Source organism: Cucurbitaria berberidis (assembly GCF_010015615.1).
Source record: "Cucurbitaria berberidis CBS 394.84 unplaced genomic scaffold K460scaffold_2, whole genome shotgun sequence".
NCBI lineage: Eukaryota > Fungi > Ascomycota > Dothideomycetes > Pleosporales > Cucurbitariaceae > Cucurbitaria > Cucurbitaria berberidis.
In genome coordinates, this window is record NW_024468936.1 from 2,324,229 (window position 1) to 2,342,381 (window position 18,153).

An 18,153-nucleotide genomic window follows, 5' to 3' on the forward strand; every position below is an offset into this window, starting at 1 on the left:
TGTTTCACTAACCATTCACACAATGAAGCCTCCGTCTATAACAACGTTGCTTGGGAGCCAGTCTTTCGTGAGAGTTCAGTTATTTTCTATGTTGCTCTGTACATTCTAATGATGAAGCGTCGTCGCAGCACAATGTTCATCGTAGTTGCTATGTAAGTGCGTAATTAGCGTACTAGAACTACACCCCTATACGCTAGATACGTTTGGAGGTGGACTAACTAGATATACAAGTCAAAATGTCGTGTTAAATAGGCCTATAATCTAGAACATATAGTTGATGCCAAGAATATCAAGGCATGGCTAGTTTATTATATACAAAAGTAAGTGGATGTTTGCCCATGTTTGTGATAAGACAGTCTCACATGCTGTTTCAGTGTTCTTAAGTTGGTGTAGTTCGCGGCTCTTTCGAATTATTCTATTCATTACGAAATATAGGCGTCATCAAGGCGCGCAATACACGATCTTGTGTCATAATGCCGGATTTTCAATGTTGAAAATCCGCAACGATGTGTCGTCGCTCGCTACGGCAATCTGCTGTTGACCCCCAACTTCCCTAGGCCTCCAAGCAATCTGGTTGATTGTCTTTGCCGATGACAATTCCGACTGGATGATGGCAACATCTGCTTTGTTTAATGCATCTACCGGCGCGCTTCCAATGCTAATATCTCCATTTTCTGTCCCAAAGGCAAACATGATTTTGTTGTTGAACAGTTTGCTATTGCATGCTGCTGCCGTGACAGCCGCACTGGCCGTCACCGTAGCTTTGAGCTGAACATCGTTGTCTTCAATCTGCCATAACCTGACCGACTTGTCTCGACCGGCTGTAATGAAGGTTGGCTGTTCAAGAGGCGTCCATGTAGCACTCAAAATCATTCGCGTATGGCCTTTCGGATTCGCGAATTTGAGGGTGTACATCGAAGGTTCGGTGCTTCGCTCCCAAACAACCCATTGCCTATCTCTTCCGACGCTAAGCAAGTACTTGTCGTCCTGTGAGAACTGTAGAGATGTAACGGTAAGGGAATGTGCTTTCAGTGGCGGCTTGACTTCAAGCCACTCTTTTGTGTCATACAGACGGATAACAGCGTGGTCGATGGAGCTTGCTCGACATGCTGTAGCTACAAGTGTACCATCCCTATTTACAGCGACTGCAGAGATTTCGTAGCCGTGGCCGTACAGCTTCTCTGTTTCTGGCCAGAGTAGGTGACGCGCAAGATGGTCTTCAAAAGGCGGGTGATTGAAGTCGAGTGCGGATTTGCGGATCACAGTGGAAGGATCGACGGCTTCGCGTTCGTCTTCGGCGCCGTTTTCAACTGGCTCGTCATCGCCTATGGCTTGGATGGCTTTGTTGGAGAGGCCGAGGACTGGGATGTTGGCGGCATCTGGGAGATTGGCGGAGGTCGAGGCTTGTATATCGCATAACTTGTTAAGCATACCGGCCACGCCCTTGGGCTCATCAAAAACGCGCAGAAGCTTCTCGTCGGCACCAGAGATAAACTGAGAGTTGGTGACTGCATCAATGCAGTTGAGGTCGTAACCATGGATCTGTGGCCTCGAAAACTCGTGCCATGAGGCCGTTGACCCTTCACGTTTCCATTCCGAGTACAACCGCGTCGTCTGATCTGATCCAGTGGTAAGTAGATACGACCCGTCTCTTGACCAACAGACGCCTTTGACCTCACGCACATGCCCTGTAATTGCAACTTGCTGCGCCCACATGTCTTCCGCGGCCGAGTACGTCCATTTCCGCCAGCTTCCAGTGCGGCCTAAAGCTACTAGCGAGTTTCCGTTTGGAGACCACAGCCCTATCCAAAGACCTCCAGCGCTACCCGTGGCGCTTGTTGAACCTTTCTGCGCACTGATCTCGCCTAATCTCGTGATGCACACCCACACACCCGATGAGGGGTCAGACTCCCAGATCGCAAGCGAGTTGTCTTCCGATGTGGAAAGTAGCTGTAGTTTGCCATCTCGGTGCCTCCAGGAAGCTTGGTATATCCAATCTTCGTGTCCAAGCAGCAGCGCCTCGAATGTGACAGAGTGCTTTGCTGCGGCCGACACAATCCAATGAGCCTTGTTAGACAAAGATTTACCCAAGACTCCTAAAGCGGGATCGCTGAGTGCAGTGCTTGCGACAGGGAGTTGATCTCCACGATTGATCCTCCATAGCCGAATGTACTTGTCTTGACTTGCCGATGCTAGTAGAAGGTCGCTGTCGGCATTTGATGTCTCTCGAGTAAACGCAAGCGCACGAATCCATCCTTCGTGTCCCGTTAGAGTAGCTGCCAGGTTGAATTGGGTTTCATGAGAGATAAAGAGCTGAATGGTACTGCGAGTGCCTGCGACCGCTAGAACGGTGGATGATTCGTCTAGGGATGCTAGTGCGAGGTTCAGTGGGAAGTACTTCGGAGATAGGGTGATGCTCTGTGTTAGCTCGACATCAATCGTCGAGAAGTCGGCGTTGTGGACGAGCTTCCAGATCTTGACTTTGCCGTCTGATGCTCCTGTGGCGAACACGTCTGTTCCCGGAAGAGTGGCTATCCCTGTGATAGGGCTCGTATGCTCTGAGATAATCTTGACGCATTCGAACTTGGGACGATCATCTCGTCGACCGCGCCATATGCGGATATTGTTATCAGCTGCTCCACTGATGAGAACAGATACGTCTGGCAATTCCGTGGTAAAGAATTTGACAGCGTTGACAGCCTTAGTGTGACCATTCAAATTTGCTTGAACTCCGTGAAGGTCTTCGTCCTTCTTATGTTAGTACGTGTACGTCATTGATCAAGAAGACATACTTGGGGATCCCACAAGGCAATGCAGTTGTCGGCGCCAAACGCTAGTAGCTGCAAGCCACCCTCATCCCAATCAGCGGCGGCAGGATTCCGATTGCCGCCTATCGAGATGAATTCTGAAGAGACGTTCATCTTCACCCTGTACGTTGCGGATATGTGAGCCCTACACGTAGTTGTCACATCAAGGAATTCTTTTGCGCTAGTCTCGCTTAGCATACCAGAATAGGTTCAGCGTTAAGATTGATCCCGTTGAATGTTCTTCTGCAGGCAGGTGCAACCGACTTGCATCAACGACCGGCGACAGCAGTGTCTCTTTTCTTACTCAAATCAAACACTAGCTATGCAGAACGATGAGGCAGTCCCGATAACAGTCGAGTTCAGGTACAACATCCTCGCACGTCGGCAGGGTCAAATCACTAACTCCCAGAAGTGGCGGGCTTGAGATCCTCTTCTCAAATCAGAAGAAGTATTCCCTCTCACTGCCGAGCCAAGATGAGTCTGGTGCGCCGGCAAACGTTGCGTTCCTCGTGCGACACCTTTGCGAGAATGTCATGAAAGATCCGCGAAAGGAGTTATTCATATTGGACGGGACAGTGTAAGTGGCATAGGGGCGAAGCAAACCTATATATGCTAACCAAAATAAGGCGACCTGGGATCTTGGTTCTCATCAATGAAGCAGACTGGGAACTGGAGGGGGAAGATCAATACGAGGTGCAGAAGGGTGATCACATCATGTTCGTTTCTACGCTTCACGGAGGGTAGGAGGCATAAATCTCCGATATTGAAGTTATGAGCAGCATCACCAGCAAAGGTTTCTGTCTTTCCGCGTGCGTGACATAGACCTTGCTGTTAATTCAAGAGTTCCCTGTTCTAATGAGGTGGAATAGCTTACGTAAGCGCGCGAGAAGCTTCGGACGAGACGCACCATCCTGGACAACGGGACATGCAATGTGATCTCATCGATTGACTGACGCCAGGATCGATAGCCGACAATGACAAGAGACCCCACCCCGTATACCCCGGAAAGATGCGTACCCCTCTTAGGGTCTTGCTTTCTCCGCTCCCCAAGTATCCGCTCTCGCTGGGTATGAGCAGACTCGTACGGTTTTGCTGTCTCTTACAAACGGAACGATACGGAGGGTATTGTTTTCATCTGTTCTACGTAGTTATCAACTATTGATGCTTAGAAATTGGTTCGGCTCTTGCGATGAGATGCCAAGCCCAATGCACGTGCCGACGTGACAACGCGTAGTAGTTCGTGTAATGCCACCGCTTCAACATCTCACCATCGACCACAAAGCCTCCCCCCAAAAGAAAACATTGTCCTTGTTTGGATACGACAATGTCGTCTGACGACGAAGATGAAGATTTCAAGCTGGCAGTGGCTTTGTCATTGCAGGAGAACTCAAGTGCTGCGCCGCCCGTTTCAGTCGCAAGACACGAGACTGTGGATCTCACTTCTGATACTGAAGACGAGGATGAGGATGACGATCTTAGACGAGCGGTCGCACTGTCTCTCCAGGAAAGTGAGCCAGTTGTCCGCACAGACAATGTTGTGAGAGAAGTCTCGTTGCCCTCACAGCACGACACTACCGCGGGCGATGCGAGGAAAGACTCGACAAAGCCACCCGCAGCTATCTCAGAGTCAAAAGCTTCAACCAGCACAACAGGTCCTGTAGGCATCATGGGACTTGATCGTAAAGCCATGGAGCAAGAACGCCTTGCAAGGCTTGGTAAGCGGAAGCGCGAGCCATCGCCGGACCGGCCTTCGAAGCAGATCGGGAGGACTCCATCTTCAGAAACCTCATCAAGCTTCGATAATTTGCAGTATTCCAGAGGAACCGTCAAACGTACATTCGCGACAAAGTACCCGCGGACTGACGATATCACCATCGACGAAGTCCTGCAGGCATCTAGTGTCAATATCGCGGTTATTAGCTCATTCATGTGGGATACAGAATGGGTTTACAAGAAGCTCGATCCCACAAAAGTCAAGCAAATTTGGATCATGAACGCCAAGGACCAGGATGTCCAGGAAAGATGGGTACGGGAGATGAAGGAGACAGGCGTTCCTAATCTGAAAATCCATTTCCCGCCCATGGACGGTATGATCCACAGCATGCATAGCAAGTTCATGTTGCTGTTCGGGAAAGCCAAGCTGCGGTTTGTTGTGCCGACTGCGAACATGACGCAGATTGACTGGGGAGAGGTTGCGAATGACTGGCAACCCGGAGTTATGGAGAACTCGGTGTTCTTGATAGACCTTCCGCGAAGATCTGATGAGGCAATAGGGAGTAGGATGGAGCTGCCACGCTTTGGACAAGAGCTTGTTTACTTTTTGGAGCAGCAGAAGGTTGGGCAGAACGTCATTGAAGGCGTGCTGAAATTTGACTTCTCGCAAACCGGTCATCTTGCGTTTGTCCACGCTATGTAAGTCTTCCACAGCGAGTCGTCTAAAGTGATCTAACATTGTGCAGTGGCAGCGCACACAATATCGATTCCCATCCTACAGGCCTTCCAGGTCTCACGCAAGCTATACAAGACCTGCAACTCGATAATGTCAAAGACATCGAACTTGACTATGCAGCCTCCTCGCTCGGTGCCATCAACGACACGTTCCTTCAGCGCATCTACCTTGCAGCGTGTGGGGAGCCCTTTACTACGGATTCCAACTCCTCGCACGTGCGGGATCACATCCGAATCTACTTCCCAACCAACGATACGGTTGAGAAGAGTATCGGGGGCCGTGATTGTGGTGGCATCATCTCACTCACTAGACAGCACTACAACGCAACTACCTTTCCCAAAGAGTGTTTGCGCGACTATGACTCGACCCGTCGAGGCATGCTCTCGCATAACAAGCTGCTCTTTGCGCGTGGCCGCAAGAAAGATGGCAAGCCATTTGCTTGGGTGTACATTGGGTCTGCCAACGTCTCGGAGTCGGCTTGGGGAGGTCAGAAGGTGCTCAAGAGCGGCAGAATGGGGAGCTTGAACGTTAGGAATTGGGAGTGTGGCGTCGTGGTGGCGGTGCCAGACAGCAGGATGAAGGGGGTGGTGCCGAGCAAGGACACTACGATACCCCCTATGAGCGTTTTCGAAGGAACTGTCGAGGTTCCGTTTGTGTGTCCAGGCCAGTCTTATCAAGGACGAGAGCCGTGGTTCTTCAGAACTGGATGACGCAAGTGAACACGTTGTTCGTAGTTCCGGTAGCCGAAAGTTCAGGGTAGGGGGGGAAGTGTCCGGGACATGGCTTGGCATGTGATCAATCGGAGGGTGCATTTTTGTCTCCGCGAGCTTGGACAATAGCTAGCCTGGAGGGTTGTCAATGTCATGGTGCTGAAATTGGTTTAGCTTGCTGAGATGCTTGACGTTAATCATGTCTTTGCCGGACCAATGCGGCGGACCCGGACGTGGCGGAGGCTTGCGGAGTTTCGTGATTCCATGCACCGACGCTGAGAACAAAAAAGATTGGAGCCATGACGGGGGAATGGGCGGCAGCCCCACGATGAATCGACGTCTTCCTCTGTGCTAATATAGTCCTGCTCGCCGGTTGCTCTTGTGTCTTGCTGCTTGCCATGGCAGAAACGCCTGGTGCCCGCCGCCCGCCAACTTCCGTAGACGCAACCCTCAGAGCACGAGGCTCTGTCTTACAGATGGGCCGCGCACCCATCACGGCTCCCATACATTCATGGCTCACGTCTCCCGCACGATCGCACCCTAATGCGGCGCAGGCCAAAGAGCTGCCCCTTCATCTAATCCAGCTCATCCTCTCCCACGTAAGTGTCGTCGCGCCCTCTCTTGCCCGTCTCGCATGCCTGCTTATGACCTCATTCGGACGCTGACAGCCATCATCACAGCTCGACAATGTTGGCGATCTTGCGCGCGTTACGCGTACTTCGCGCCTCTTCTACTACATGACCCTCCCGCGTCTCTACGAGCACGTCACACTGTGCTCCTACTCGGAAATCCGCTATCAGGATGGCCGACCCGAGGGCTACGGCGGAGGCAGCCCGTTTGTCATGGGCCTCAACACGCTGGTGTCGCGCTCCTTTACCGACTACATCCAGAAATTCAGAGTCATAGGCGACTGGCGAGAACATGATGTGGACGATTACAAGCAAGGCCGCGTGCCGGACAACAGTATGGTGCTGCAGGTGGTCATGCGCGCTGCGCTAGACAAGATGAAGAACCTCACAGCCTTTGCGTAGGTATCGGACCATTGCTTAAAGGAACAGTACTGATGCGCGCAGCTGGGAATTGAACACACCGCCACTGCACACGGTGTACCAAGGTCTAGTAAACAAGCAGCCCGGGCTGACTTCGCTCACAATCCGCTGTCAAACGAGACGAATACCGCGGCCTACCACCATCATACCACCCCTGCCGAATCTAGTAACCTTGGTCGTCTATGACATCGACCCCCTATGCTACCCGGATGACATATCATTGCTGGTCGTAGGATCCAAGAAGCTGGAGAATCTGAAGTTGCACTGGAATCCGCGCATGCGAGGCAGTGGCGAGGAGTCTGTCAATTTGATGTCAGTATTTGGCCGCTGCGTTGCTACCAAGCATGCCGTACGGCTAAAGCGAATGGCCTTCTACAATCTCTACACGCGCTTCGCTGATGACGGCATTGCGGACGCTGTGGACGTCACTACCCAAACCGAGCTCACCATCATGAACTCGATGAATTCGTCCAATCCCATGACCATCTTCGTTGATGATGGCTGGAGGCATCGAAAAATACAACCGATACCACAGAACCTCAAGATGTTATGCACAGACCATGTGGACAAGAAAGGCGCCGCCCTACTGGCTAACTTCAAGGGGCTGGAACGTTTCTACATTGTAAGCGATAGGTCAGGGAAAGAGGCCTCGAAGACTAGTAGCAATGCTGCAACGCCTACAACGCCCTCCACAGCAACACCCGGAATGACCAACGGAACTACAAGCGGTGTTGGCACACCTATCATTACTGAACACGAGTGTCGCAGCGTTGGGAGCGATTATATCGCCGTCCTCCAATCGAACCATCGCACGATGCGACACCTATTACTTTCAGACAGGTGGCAACTCTCTGACGACGCCCTCTTCAAAGTCTGCCAGTCTTGTCCGGACCTGGAACAACTTGGCTTCTCTTGCTTAGTCCCACCCCTCGAGTCGGTGCGCCAGGTCATCTCCATGGTACCTAAACTTTTCGCTATTCGCATGCTCATCCGCCCGCACTCTGATTTTGCGGACAAGATCGAGTCCATGGATGATGACATGCATGCTTTCGCCATCGCAACGGAGTTCTGGAGGCCAGAATACAAGAATTTAAAATACGTAGGGTTAGGCGATAGGCTTGTGTATAAGCTAGGGGGCGTATGGTTTCCGCCCAAGGGGAAAGATAAGATACACGAGGGACATGAGAACAGCATGAATGCGAGAAGAGCAGGACCAATACGGAAATTGGAGAAAGTGAGCCGCGAGAGCGTAAAGCATATTGAGATTTGGGGCATGGACAGTATGGAGTTTGATCCCAGTTTTCCTTGAGCAAGATACCCTGCTGTCTTTTTAGACGGTGTGTTTCAAGACAATGGCGCGAACTAGGTGATTTTATAAAGGTGGGGGGCTATTTCCAACAACATAGCCATGGAATGGGAGTACGGATATATCGATCGAATAGATGTGGAAGAGTATTCTGTACAACTTATACACATACATCAGTCGGCGTTATCTACTACTATAATATATTGCAGTTAGATCATCTCGTGCTAAAACGATCCATCGGGTTGCTAATTCAATATTAACTGTAGGTTGTAGGCGTGCCGGTGCCCGATCGAATCTATCAGATCAGCTTTGTCACAGTTATTAACCAGGGAGTGTTGTGTAAAGCAATGGTTTTATGTTTTATTACGCGAAGTTACATCCTTCGCATACCCTAAACGCCATAACGCCCGTTACCATGTCCCTGAATTCACTACCCACATTCCTTCACCATCGAATCCCACCATCTCCCCCATTACTATCCTCAGAAACCTCCATTGTACCCTGTAGGACTGCCCGAGGGTGGTAGCGAAGCGTCCATATAACCCTGCTGAACATCCGGTTGTTGAGCCTGCTGTCCATTCACACCATAACCGCCCATCGATCCGTCGACGTCCGCAGTAACAGATGGCTGCTGCGTTCCGTTCATGGGTGCGGGATCCCCCTGACTAAGACGCATCATAGCCTCCATGAACCAAGCGTCGTCTTGTAAGTTGTTTAGCATCGCGTGGTCCTCGGCACGAAAGTCGCTGGGTGAATCCTGGTCCGCTTCTTGGAAGGCTGGGAAGGGCTCGACGTGGTTGCTGTCGCTGCCTGGGTCGTCTTCCTGACTGGATGCCTGTGGTTGGCTGACGGCCTGTTGCGTGGGGTTGGGAGGCATCTGCCATTCCTGGGACTGGTTTGTCGGCGTGGACACGTTGTGCATCTGCGAGCTGCCTGTCATCGGTGATGGCTGCTGCATGTGCTGCGTCTGGGTATTCGTAGGCGTCTGCGGCATATTGCTCATGGTATTCCGCATGTCAGGGATGCCGTTGGCGGACATTGTCGGCTGCATGGCCGGTTGTGCGTGCATCTGGGGCATATTTTGCTGAAAATGACCGTTATGGGCTACTCTTGAGCGAGGAGAGGAATGAAGCTCGTGCTCCATAGGCGATCGCTGACCTGGTATAGTTGATTGGGGTATTTGAAACCCATGGATCGTGGGTACATCGTTCGATCGAGCCGCCTGTGGGTCAAAATTCGCCGTAGCTTGTTGAAATGCATGATGTACAGGAATATTATAGGGCTGTGAGTTCTGCAAGCCATTGTTCGGGGTCATGTATTGCGCGCCCTGGATCCCATTGTGATACCTGGACTGTAGTTGAGCGGGGGAGTGCTGCCAATTAGGGTGCCCAGGAATGCACTGAGCGTCTTGTATTCCGTTTTGTCGATTTTCAAAGAGCTGGTGTTGGGACGCTGGCGGCGTTGGGAATCCAGCTTGCTGATGCAGAGGCATAGTGAAGCCTGCGGCGAAGCCTTGTCCGGGCGGCCAAGAAGGCATCATTGGACTAGCGGAAGTGTTCAACTGAGGATTTCCCTCTCGCATTTGAAGTCTATTCAAAGCCATTATATCCTGTGGAGGTATATGCTGCTGGCGGTATGCAAGTCTTGGCTGCATGGCGTCCTGTAAGAGAACCCCATTTGCCACGAGACCATGTATATGTCGTCCGGCCATCGTGGTCTCGGCGTTTCGGGTGGAACTGAGGTCCTCGGCTAGGTCCGGTGTTACAGCAGCGCTGTTAGACGGAAGGGGAGCGGGGCGGCCATGTTTGACATCTGGCGTTGTGATCCTAAGGTTACTGCTATCATTAGTCAGACCTCAAGTGAATGTATGCAACCAAGACTTACCCGCCAGAATTCAATCGTGTACGCGTTGTTTTAACGTCACCTGTATGGGCTAGGCTCTGCTGCGGCGTCGTTGATATGCCACGTTGCTTAGCGACGCGCTTCCTTGTGCGTTTTTGCTCCTTTCCAGGCTGCAGGTTATGCTGCTTCAACCACTGGATTTGGGTTTTCGATTCCTCGAGTTGCTTGTCCATATCCTCGATTTGCCTTCTCAAAGAGGCAGTCACCCGCTTCTCGTACTCGAATTGCTGTGTGACCTGTTCCAATCTAGCCGTCAATTGGGTCTGGACTTGCTGATGACGCTGGTTCATTTCTTCCACCCTTTCACAGTATACATTCTGTAGCCTCTCCCTCATTTCGCTAACATTGGGGGTAGCCACGGTAGGTAGACAGTGCCTTTGTGATGTGGCCGTTGCTGAAGTTGCCATGGGAATTTGCAGATGAGGTGAGATATGAATGAGTGGGAGCTGATAAGCTCGGAAACTATGCCATTCTAAGACTTTAACGGAGAGGTGAGTGTATTGAAGAGGTGAGCGGAGTGAAGAGGTGAGCGGAGTGGAGAGGTGAGCGAAGAGTCGAGTGTAGTGGAAAGCGCGCAGCGGGCGCTGGCACTTGCCATTAGTTTCTCCGGGTCGGTGGTGAAGTTTTTGTTTTGGAGAACTTCAACTCCCCAGAACTACCTGTGGGTGGAGAGAGCGGTGGTTTTTGAACACGCCTGAAGGTTTTCGGATGCGTGAACTATGGTTGAGGTTGAGTCAGCAGCGACTGCGAGGTTTAAGCAGCGCCTACGCCCCGGGACTACGTGAACTTTGGAAGCGGGAATAGTTGTGATTACTTTAGATGTTCCAGATAGGTGCACTTCTCTCGGCTCGATACGCAACTATGGTTTCGATTTTTAACCTGTTGAGCCTGATATGGTTCCGTGGTTGGGCCAACGATGGAATGACCATCCACGCAAGGGGCTACTTGCTATTCAGCACCACGAGCTCTGGACTTCTTTGACCACAGTATTAAAATGTATGCGCTGGTAGCTTCGAAGTGATCTCCAGCGCGATGAATATCTTCGCGTATCCTCGAGAGGTGTACGGAGTCTCGAGTCATGATGCTATTCAGCAGTTGGGAGAACCCAAATGCAGTTCTACCGGAACTTGTAGGCAGTAGTTGAGGATGCAAGATCTCAGATACCATAGGTTGTGAAGAGAGCGACCAGGGTTTAGTAGGATTTGGAGAATTTGGCGCCTGTTTTACTCCACGAGATGAAACAGCCGCGTCAACTGTCATTGCGCGGATTCCAGGATCTAGACAGGCGATGGAGGAAACTACACCCTGCCTGTCTTAACCTTGAACACTGCTCACTTCACACACATATTTGCCACCGAACGTCCATCTCTTCCTCGTCTCGACCTGTGTGAGGGTCGGTTCGGTCCAACAAGACGCCTGTGCCCATCCTGACCTGCAAATGAGCTTCGACATCGCCCTATTGCCGCTGCAAACACACGAAAAGTTGCTCACAGCTGTGCATCCGCTGTCACGTAATGGTCCTCGGCAAGTGCTTATAGCACCTAGGGTACCATCCCATCTAGCGTGACGTCCTTAGCATTAGAATACGAGAGGGGTCCATCCACGTCATTCCTGATCAGTGACATCCGCTGATGCATCGCTACATTGACGGCCTCTGTCAGCTTTCTACCAACATCAGTCGCGCACGATTCCACATAAACACGGAGACACTAACCAACCTCGGCATCATGTATCGCAGGCATAGAAGCGAGGAGCGGGGAAACAGACGCAGCACCTACAACGAACAACGCCACATTCAGACGAAGCTTGAAAGCCTAGCTACGAAGGATGAGCAAACACCTTCGCCGGTACTACCACGAAGGACATCCGAAGATGTGCCGCTTTCCCCCAGACTATCCCCGCACATGGTCGCATCAACCCCAGATTTCGCCGTCAGCAGATGCTCAACCCTTGTCCCATACCAAACCCGTCCTGGTGTAGATATCCGTCGCTTGATCATATCAGTCGTATCTCTTGCTACCCGTGCATAATGTTGGTTTTCTACCGTCGAAAGCTCCGCGTTCGCTATTGACGACCTTGCGCCTGCCCCGCCCGCCATGGCTCTTAATTCGCAGCTTAAGAGTGGAAGACAACTACCGGTGGCGCCACAAAGTCCAAGTACAAGGGAGCCATGCCGCTTGTACATCTGTAGCCTTCAGTCAATGACACCCCTGGTTTCTGCCTACCATCTCATGCCGAGTTGGTTCGCATGCTCCATTTTCACAATGTGGAGAGGCCTTGAAAAGCAGCGAATGGAGTGTATTGCGCGGTTAAAAGCGAGTGGTGCACTGGCAAGAGTCAATGTATAAAACCCGCATGTAGTTCGACTACGTCTATGTTGCCACTGTAAGCTCCTTGAAAACTTGCCTTTCCGAGCATCATCAATCATGCTGCGCTCAATAGTATGGCTAGGATATGCTACAGCTGCCTTTGCGCAATTCAACTTCACTCATTCTCAGTACGAGACAAGCCCACCTATCTACCCCTCCCGTAAGTCCATTAACATTCCTTCTAGTACTGAAGAAGAAACAAGCCGAGCTGATAAAACATGCAGCGAACATCACCGGAGCAGGTGGCTGGGAGAAAGCACTGTCGAGGGCTCGCGCATTCGTTGCAGAGTTGACGCTCGAGGAAAAGGCTGGTATGGTCACAGGTATGTGAACAGCTTGTTGTACAACTAAGAGTTCAGGAACCTTCAAGTCCAATCGCCCCCTTGGTATCCTCGTAACTAACACACCTTGGAGGGACTCCTGGACCATGTGTTGGCAACATAGCACCAATTGAACGCCTTAAATTCAGTGCACTTTGCCTACAGGATGGACCACTAGCTATTCGTCAAGCCATCTATGCCTCTGTCTTCTCTGCCCAGCTATCAGCGGCAGCTTCATGGGACCGGTCACTTGCTCGCCAGCGTGGGGTGTTTATGGGCAACGAATTTCGAGGAAAGGGTGCACAAATCGCCCTAGGTCCAGTTGTTGGACCCCTGGGAAGATCACCATTTGGCGGCCGAAACTGGGAAGGGTTCAGCCCTGACACCTACCTCTCGGGCGAGCTAGTTTCAGAGACAGTTCAAGGCATTCAAAGTGCTGGTGTACAGGCCACAACCAAGCATTACATCCTTAATGAGCAAGAGACACAGCGGAACCCATCAAAGAATGAAAATGGAACTACAATTGAAGCAATCAGTTCGAATATTGATGACAAGGCAAGAGGTCCCTTATATACTGTCCATGTGTTATTGTACACTAACTTCGAACCTCTAGACAATGCACGAAACCTATCTCTGGCCTTTCGCGAATGCGGTGAATATCCCCAGTTCACATAGATATGTGCGATACAGACACTGACTTCGTACCTCTACTTGTAGGTACACGCAGGTACCGCCTCTATCATGTGCTCTTACAATCGCATAAACGGCAGCTATGGGTAAGACTCACTTGTAAAATAAGTATGCGAAACACCCATTGATTGTGTACCTTCACTTCTGCAGTTGCGCGAATAGTAAGACTCTCAATGGCCTACTCAAAGAAGAGTTGGGCTTTCAGGGATATGTAATGTCTGACTGGGGTGGTGTCCACTCCGGTGTGGCATCTATCGAGGCTGGTCTGGTGAGTTTCGCCCTTTATACAATTTGAGAAATGTAGCTTGAGCTGACTAGATATCACATTAGGATATGGTAAGTCCAGAACAAAGTGCTTAGTTTCATTCTTCTGGGGCATCGAACTACTTGAGTATGTACGTTAGGAGCCCACACTAATTTGTACCGCGTGGTTTGGTAGAATATGCCTGGAGGTATCGGCTTCGTGAAGGCCAGGCCATCGTTCTTTGGCGAGAATGTCACAGCTGCTGTGTAAGTCAACCCCGTCATCTAATCGTTGAAAGTACACAATCTAACCACTTATCAGCAATAACGGAACATTGTCCATCGAACGAGTTAATGACATGGTTCTTCGGATCATGACGCCTTATTACTTCCTAAACCAGGATGTCGGTTTTCCACTTGTAGACGGCTACACCCCAAAGCTTGGATTCTACCCTCCGGAGAACTATGTATACAACTTTACTCTAGGCCCCATCGTTGATGTCCGTAAGCAAGAACATGCCAAGCTGATCCGGACCCTCGGTGCTGCAGGTACGGTCCTACTGAAGAACGTCAACGCCTCTCTTCCGTTGAAGCAACCAAAGAACATTGGAGTGTTTGGTAATGACGCAGCAGACTTCACGCAAGGCTTCGCTAATGACAATTACGATATTGGTACTCTAGCAGTTGGAGGTGGTAGTGGGACCGGGCGATTCACTTACGTTGTTTCGCCACTAGACGCTATCAAATCCCGCGCGCAGTCGTACGGTGCTCTTGTGCAGTACATCACAGACAATAAGGCTATCGCCAACAAGGGCCTTTCTTCCCTCGCCCCTACCCCTTTGGACGTATGTATCGTTTTCCTCAAATCGTGGGCAAGCGAGGGAGATGACCGTACAACGCTGATCGCGGAATGGAACTCCACCGTCGTCGTTGAAACAACTGCTGCAAGCTGCCCGAACACAATCGTTGTGCTACACGGCGCAGCACCCAACGTCCTGCCTTGGGCGAACAACCCGAATGTTACCGCTATTCTTGCAGGACACATGCCTGGTCAGGAGACTGGAAATTCAATTGTCGACATTTTGTGGGGTGATGTCGATCCCTCCGGCAGGCTGCCATACACGATTGCCAATAACGAGACCCAATATGCGAGGAATCTCGTCAACAGCACCGAACTGCAGACGACGACAGATCCCAATGCGTGGCAAGCTGACTTTGTCGAGGGGAATCTGATTGACTACAAGGAGTTCGATGCCCAGAATGCGAGCGTTGCTTACGAGTTCGGGTTCGGATTGAGCTACGCGACCTTCGAGATTTCAGACCTCCAGATCAAGGCGGCAGTGAACAATGCTCCACGCACGCCAGATCCTCAAGCGCAGATCATTCCAGGTGGCAACATCGAGCTTTGGACAACCCTGGCTACGGTCGGCGTGACTGTCAAAAACACGGGTGAGGTCGCGGGTTCGACCGTGCCGCAATTGTACCTGTCTTACCCAGACGAAGCGAAACTCCCTGTGAGGAGCCTGCGGGGCTTTGAAAAGGTTTCCCTCGATTCTGGTGCCTCTATCACTGTACAATTCCCTTTGTTGAGACGCGATTTGAGCTATTGGGATACGTCAGCACAGACTTGGAGGCTACCTACTGGAGACATTATGGCGAGCGTAGGGTTCAGCTCCAGGAATTTACCACTCAAGGGGACCTTGACTGTCTAGTTTGTGGGTATTGGCATTTTACATCTGACAACATGTGTAATCTTGTCGACGAAGATTTGTAGTAGCGAAGCCATATTGGAGATAATACCAGACCATTCGTTTCTTGGATATTGATAACTTTTCTCTACAGTCTGACCTTTATCCTCTGCCCAGCATTTGGAACACCAGCTTCGCTATTCTCGCTTTTTGGTTCCCAGTATCTCACAGAAATCTCTTGTCTTCGCACTCCAGGTCCTAAAATATTGGAAGGAGAGTGGATGTGGCAACGTGGGGCGAACCCTGACTACACTTTACGCCTTAAACATAAACCAGCACGGAATTCCGCGTATCACAAACCAATATAGAAGAATGCCTGATTAGGTACCTATGCGTAGTAGCCTCATTCGTCTATGTCTGACATCGCAGCACTAGTTCGTGGCGCTGCTGACGGGCGCCTTATCATTACTGAAATTCCTTCCAAAGGCAATCATCAGATACCATTGAGGGCTGGGCCTAAGCCTCTGACACGTAGCCTTAGAGTTAGCGGCGAGTAAGCACTCCACCATGGGTATAAAATCGAGTGCTGACGCTCATCTCAAGACGACTCTTCGTCATCGCCCAGTTACTATATCACCGCCGGCCTCTCCAAATTCACAAGTTAAGACATATTATGGCTCCTAGACGTCTGATCAACGAAAAGAATATCGCAGAACTACGACAACTGCTAAAGGATACGGATGCGCAACTGGTGACCCCGGACGAACAGGAACCATACAACACTTCCATTCGCCGCTGGTCCCGCGCCGCGGAAAAGCCTGCAGGAGCGTGTCTAATACCCAAATCTAATGAAGCAATTTCAATCACTGTCAAGTATGCGACGCAGCATAATCTAGACATCGCCGTCAAAGGAGGCGGGCATTCCACTGCTGGCGCTTCCTCTACGGACGGCGGTCTGCTTATTGATCTAAACACGCATATGCGCACCACGGAGGTCGATGTCGAGAAAAAGACTATCAGAGTTGGTGGAGGTGCCGTATGGGGCGAGGTTGACGCAGCGCTCGCTCCACATGGTCTCGCAGCTGTAGGCGGTACGGTAGCTGACACGGGCGTTGGAGGCCTCACCCTCGGCGGCGGCTTCGGATTTTTGACCGTCAAGCACGGTCTAGTAGCCGACAATCTGCTAGAATGCACTGTGGTGCTGGCCGATGGCCGCATTGTGAAGAGCTCAGCATCCGAAAACACAGACCTGTTCTGGGCCCTTCGCGGCGCAGGCCAAAACTTTGGCGTTGTAACGGAGTTTCTGTTCCGCGCCCATGAGCAAGGCGATATGTGGGCTGGCTTCATGATGTTTCCACCCACCCCTGAAATTATCAGTAAGGCGGTCGAAGCGTGCAACTCCATCTTCAAGCCTGACGCGACCGGAAATTCGAAAGCAACAGGCAAATTGGTAAGTCTTATTGGCATAGTCAAACCACCCCCAAGCGGTCAAACCGTGCTTCTCGTCGCCGCTGCCTTCCATGGCACAGAAGACGAAGGCAAAGAGCTATTCAAAGATGTCCTTGCCCTCGAACCAGTCATAAACACCATGGCTATGATAAGCTACGAGAAAGCAAACAAACTCATGGCACCTCCCATCGGCGCGCGCGTCAGCCTCAAGGGATCGAGTTTCGAGCTACCCATCCGACCCGACTTCGTCGTCTCGATTCTCGAAGCATACACGAAATTCACGGACGAGGTGTCTGACGCCTTGGGCTCACAGGTCATGTGGGAGTTACTTGATCCGACTAAAATCATTGAAGTGTCCAACTCGAGCATGGCATTTGCCAATCGAGGGCGGCATTTCAATGCCGCGATTGCGCCATTGTGGTGGGATGCGGCGAATGACGAAGTGTGTCGGCAGTGGAGTAGGGATGTTGCGCTGTTGTTCAAGACGGAGCTTGAGCGTGATGGTGCCGAGACAGGTGGGAGCGGAGACGGATGGATTGGGAAGAGGGGTGAGCATGGAGCGACTATGGTGTATGGAAATTATGACCGTAAGTGGAACCCATTCTGTCGTCCCTTCGAAATGCGATGCAGATAATCGAAACTGACGTTGACTGTGACTAGAGTACGAAGAGCGGTCGAAAGATGTATTCGGGGCCAACCACGAGCGTCTGCAGGAGTTGAAGGCAAAATACGACCCGGAAAACCTGTTCAACAAGCTGTTTGCTATTACACCGAAAGCGCAGGGTACTCCTTAGGGGTGGGGATGGCAGAGAGGCGAGATAGTCATTTTCAACTTTCCATGACACGAATCATCAAGTCTGACGTCAGCTTCCTCTTTCCTGAGCTTCCCGTGCCCAACTGTGTGAATCAATACGCACCGCCCTCGTCTGTTGCATACATTTCCATGTCATCATCAGCATCATCTTTCTTTTTGCTGGCCCCTTGCTTACCTGCGAGCGACCCATGACTTTGATAGTCATAGTGCTAAGAAGAGACGTAAGCAACCGAAATCAATAGTCTTCCACTGATACTTCACTACCTACATTTTGTACGCGATACTGTTAGTGTTTACAGAACATTGCAGGTGTGTAGACGATGTCAGTCTATACGACGCCAAGCCGCTAGCCCAAGC

The 18,153-nt window shown here is 51.1% G+C and overlaps 7 protein-coding genes across 7 annotated transcripts; 5 read left to right on the forward strand and 2 right to left on the reverse strand.

Annotated features, from left to right (window-relative positions):
* Positions 1–300: 300 nt before the first annotated feature.
* K460DRAFT_333112 (RNA polymeras-like protein II Elongator subunit) lies at positions 301–2,935 on the reverse strand. Its single transcript, XM_040930866.1, has 2 exons — positions 2,793–2,935; positions 301–2,748 (listed from the first exon to the last, which is right to left on the reverse strand). The coding sequence occupies exons 1-2, from the start codon at positions 2,919–2,921 to the stop codon at positions 469–471; spliced, it is 2,409 nt and encodes an 802-aa protein (XP_040790327.1). The 5' UTR covers positions 2,922–2,935; the 3' UTR covers positions 301–468.
* A 194-nt stretch (positions 2,936–3,129) lies between these two features.
* Positions 3,130–3,708, forward strand: K460DRAFT_333114 (ubiquitin related modifier 1; the record flags this gene model as incomplete). The annotated part of the gene is made up of 3 exons (XM_040930867.1): positions 3,130–3,170; positions 3,220–3,384; positions 3,434–3,708. 3 exons carry the CDS (start codon positions 3,130–3,132, stop codon positions 3,549–3,551), a joined length of 324 nt encoding a protein of 107 aa, XP_040790328.1. The 3' UTR covers positions 3,552–3,708.
* A 423-nt stretch (positions 3,709–4,131) lies between these two features.
* On the forward strand, positions 4,132–5,966 carry K460DRAFT_403092 (tyrosyl-DNA phosphodiesterase domain-containing protein; the record flags this gene model as incomplete). Its single annotated transcript, XM_040936589.1, has 2 exons — positions 4,132–5,219; positions 5,267–5,966. The coding sequence occupies 2 exons, from the start codon at positions 4,132–4,134 to the stop codon at positions 5,964–5,966; spliced, it is 1,788 nt and encodes a 595-aa protein (XP_040790329.1).
* Positions 5,967–6,442: 476 nt separating this feature from the next.
* On the forward strand, positions 6,443–8,324 carry K460DRAFT_281115 (uncharacterized protein; the record flags this gene model as incomplete). Its single annotated transcript, XM_040928467.1, has 3 exons — positions 6,443–6,565; positions 6,647–6,993; positions 7,040–8,324. 3 exons carry the CDS (start codon positions 6,443–6,445, stop codon positions 8,322–8,324), a joined length of 1,755 nt encoding a protein of 584 aa, XP_040790330.1.
* Positions 8,325–8,710: 386 nt separating this feature from the next.
* K460DRAFT_363803 (uncharacterized protein) lies at positions 8,711–10,425 on the reverse strand. Its single transcript, XM_040932888.1, has 2 exons — positions 10,206–10,425; positions 8,711–10,156 (listed from the first exon to the last, which is right to left on the reverse strand). The coding sequence occupies exons 1-2, from the start codon at positions 10,394–10,396 to the stop codon at positions 8,803–8,805; spliced, it is 1,545 nt and encodes a 514-aa protein (XP_040790331.1). The 5' UTR covers positions 10,397–10,425; the 3' UTR covers positions 8,711–8,802.
* Positions 10,426–12,848: 2,423 nt separating this feature from the next.
* On the forward strand, positions 12,849–15,648 carry K460DRAFT_384073 (glycoside hydrolase family 3 protein). Its single transcript, XM_040935481.1, has 8 exons — positions 12,849–12,915; positions 13,007–13,467; positions 13,526–13,564; positions 13,630–13,688; positions 13,753–13,870; positions 13,933–13,938; positions 14,042–14,112; positions 14,168–15,648. The coding sequence occupies exons 1-8, from the start codon at positions 12,906–12,908 to the stop codon at positions 15,555–15,557; spliced, it is 2,154 nt and encodes a 717-aa protein (XP_040790332.1). The 5' UTR covers positions 12,849–12,905; the 3' UTR covers positions 15,558–15,648.
* A 298-nt stretch (positions 15,649–15,946) lies between these two features.
* On the forward strand, positions 15,947–18,045 carry K460DRAFT_414452 (Glucooligosaccharide oxidase; the record flags this gene model as incomplete). Its single annotated transcript, XM_040937672.1, has 3 exons — positions 15,947–16,086; positions 16,137–17,569; positions 17,643–18,045. The coding sequence occupies 3 exons, from the start codon at positions 15,947–15,949 to the stop codon at positions 17,774–17,776; spliced, it is 1,707 nt and encodes a 568-aa protein (XP_040790333.1). The 3' UTR covers positions 17,777–18,045.
* Positions 18,046–18,153: the final 108 nt, after the last annotated feature.

Coding starts and splice junctions, on each gene's coding strand:
- K460DRAFT_333112 (XM_040930866.1), bottom strand. CDS start 2,921: ATGAACGTCTCTTCAGAATTCATCTCGATAGGCGGCAATCGGAATCCT. Junction 2,749..2,792: donor TTGCCTTGTGGGATCCCCAA/GTATGTCTTCTT, acceptor TAACATAAGAAG/GACGAAGACCTTCACGGAGT.
- K460DRAFT_363803 (XM_040932888.1), bottom strand. CDS start 10,396: ATGGACAAGCAACTCGAGGAATCGAAAACCCAAATCCAGTGGTTGAAG. Junction 10,157..10,205: donor ACACGATTGAATTCTGGCGG/GTAAGTCTTGGT, acceptor TAATGATAGCAG/TAACCTTAGGATCACAACGC.
- K460DRAFT_384073 (XM_040935481.1), top strand. Junction 13,468..13,525: donor GTTCGAATATTGATGACAAG/GCAAGAGGTCCC, acceptor TCGAACCTCTAG/ACAATGCACGAAACCTATCT. Junction 13,689..13,752: donor CGCATAAACGGCAGCTATGG/GTAAGACTCACT, acceptor TCACTTCTGCAG/TTGCGCGAATAGTAAGACTC.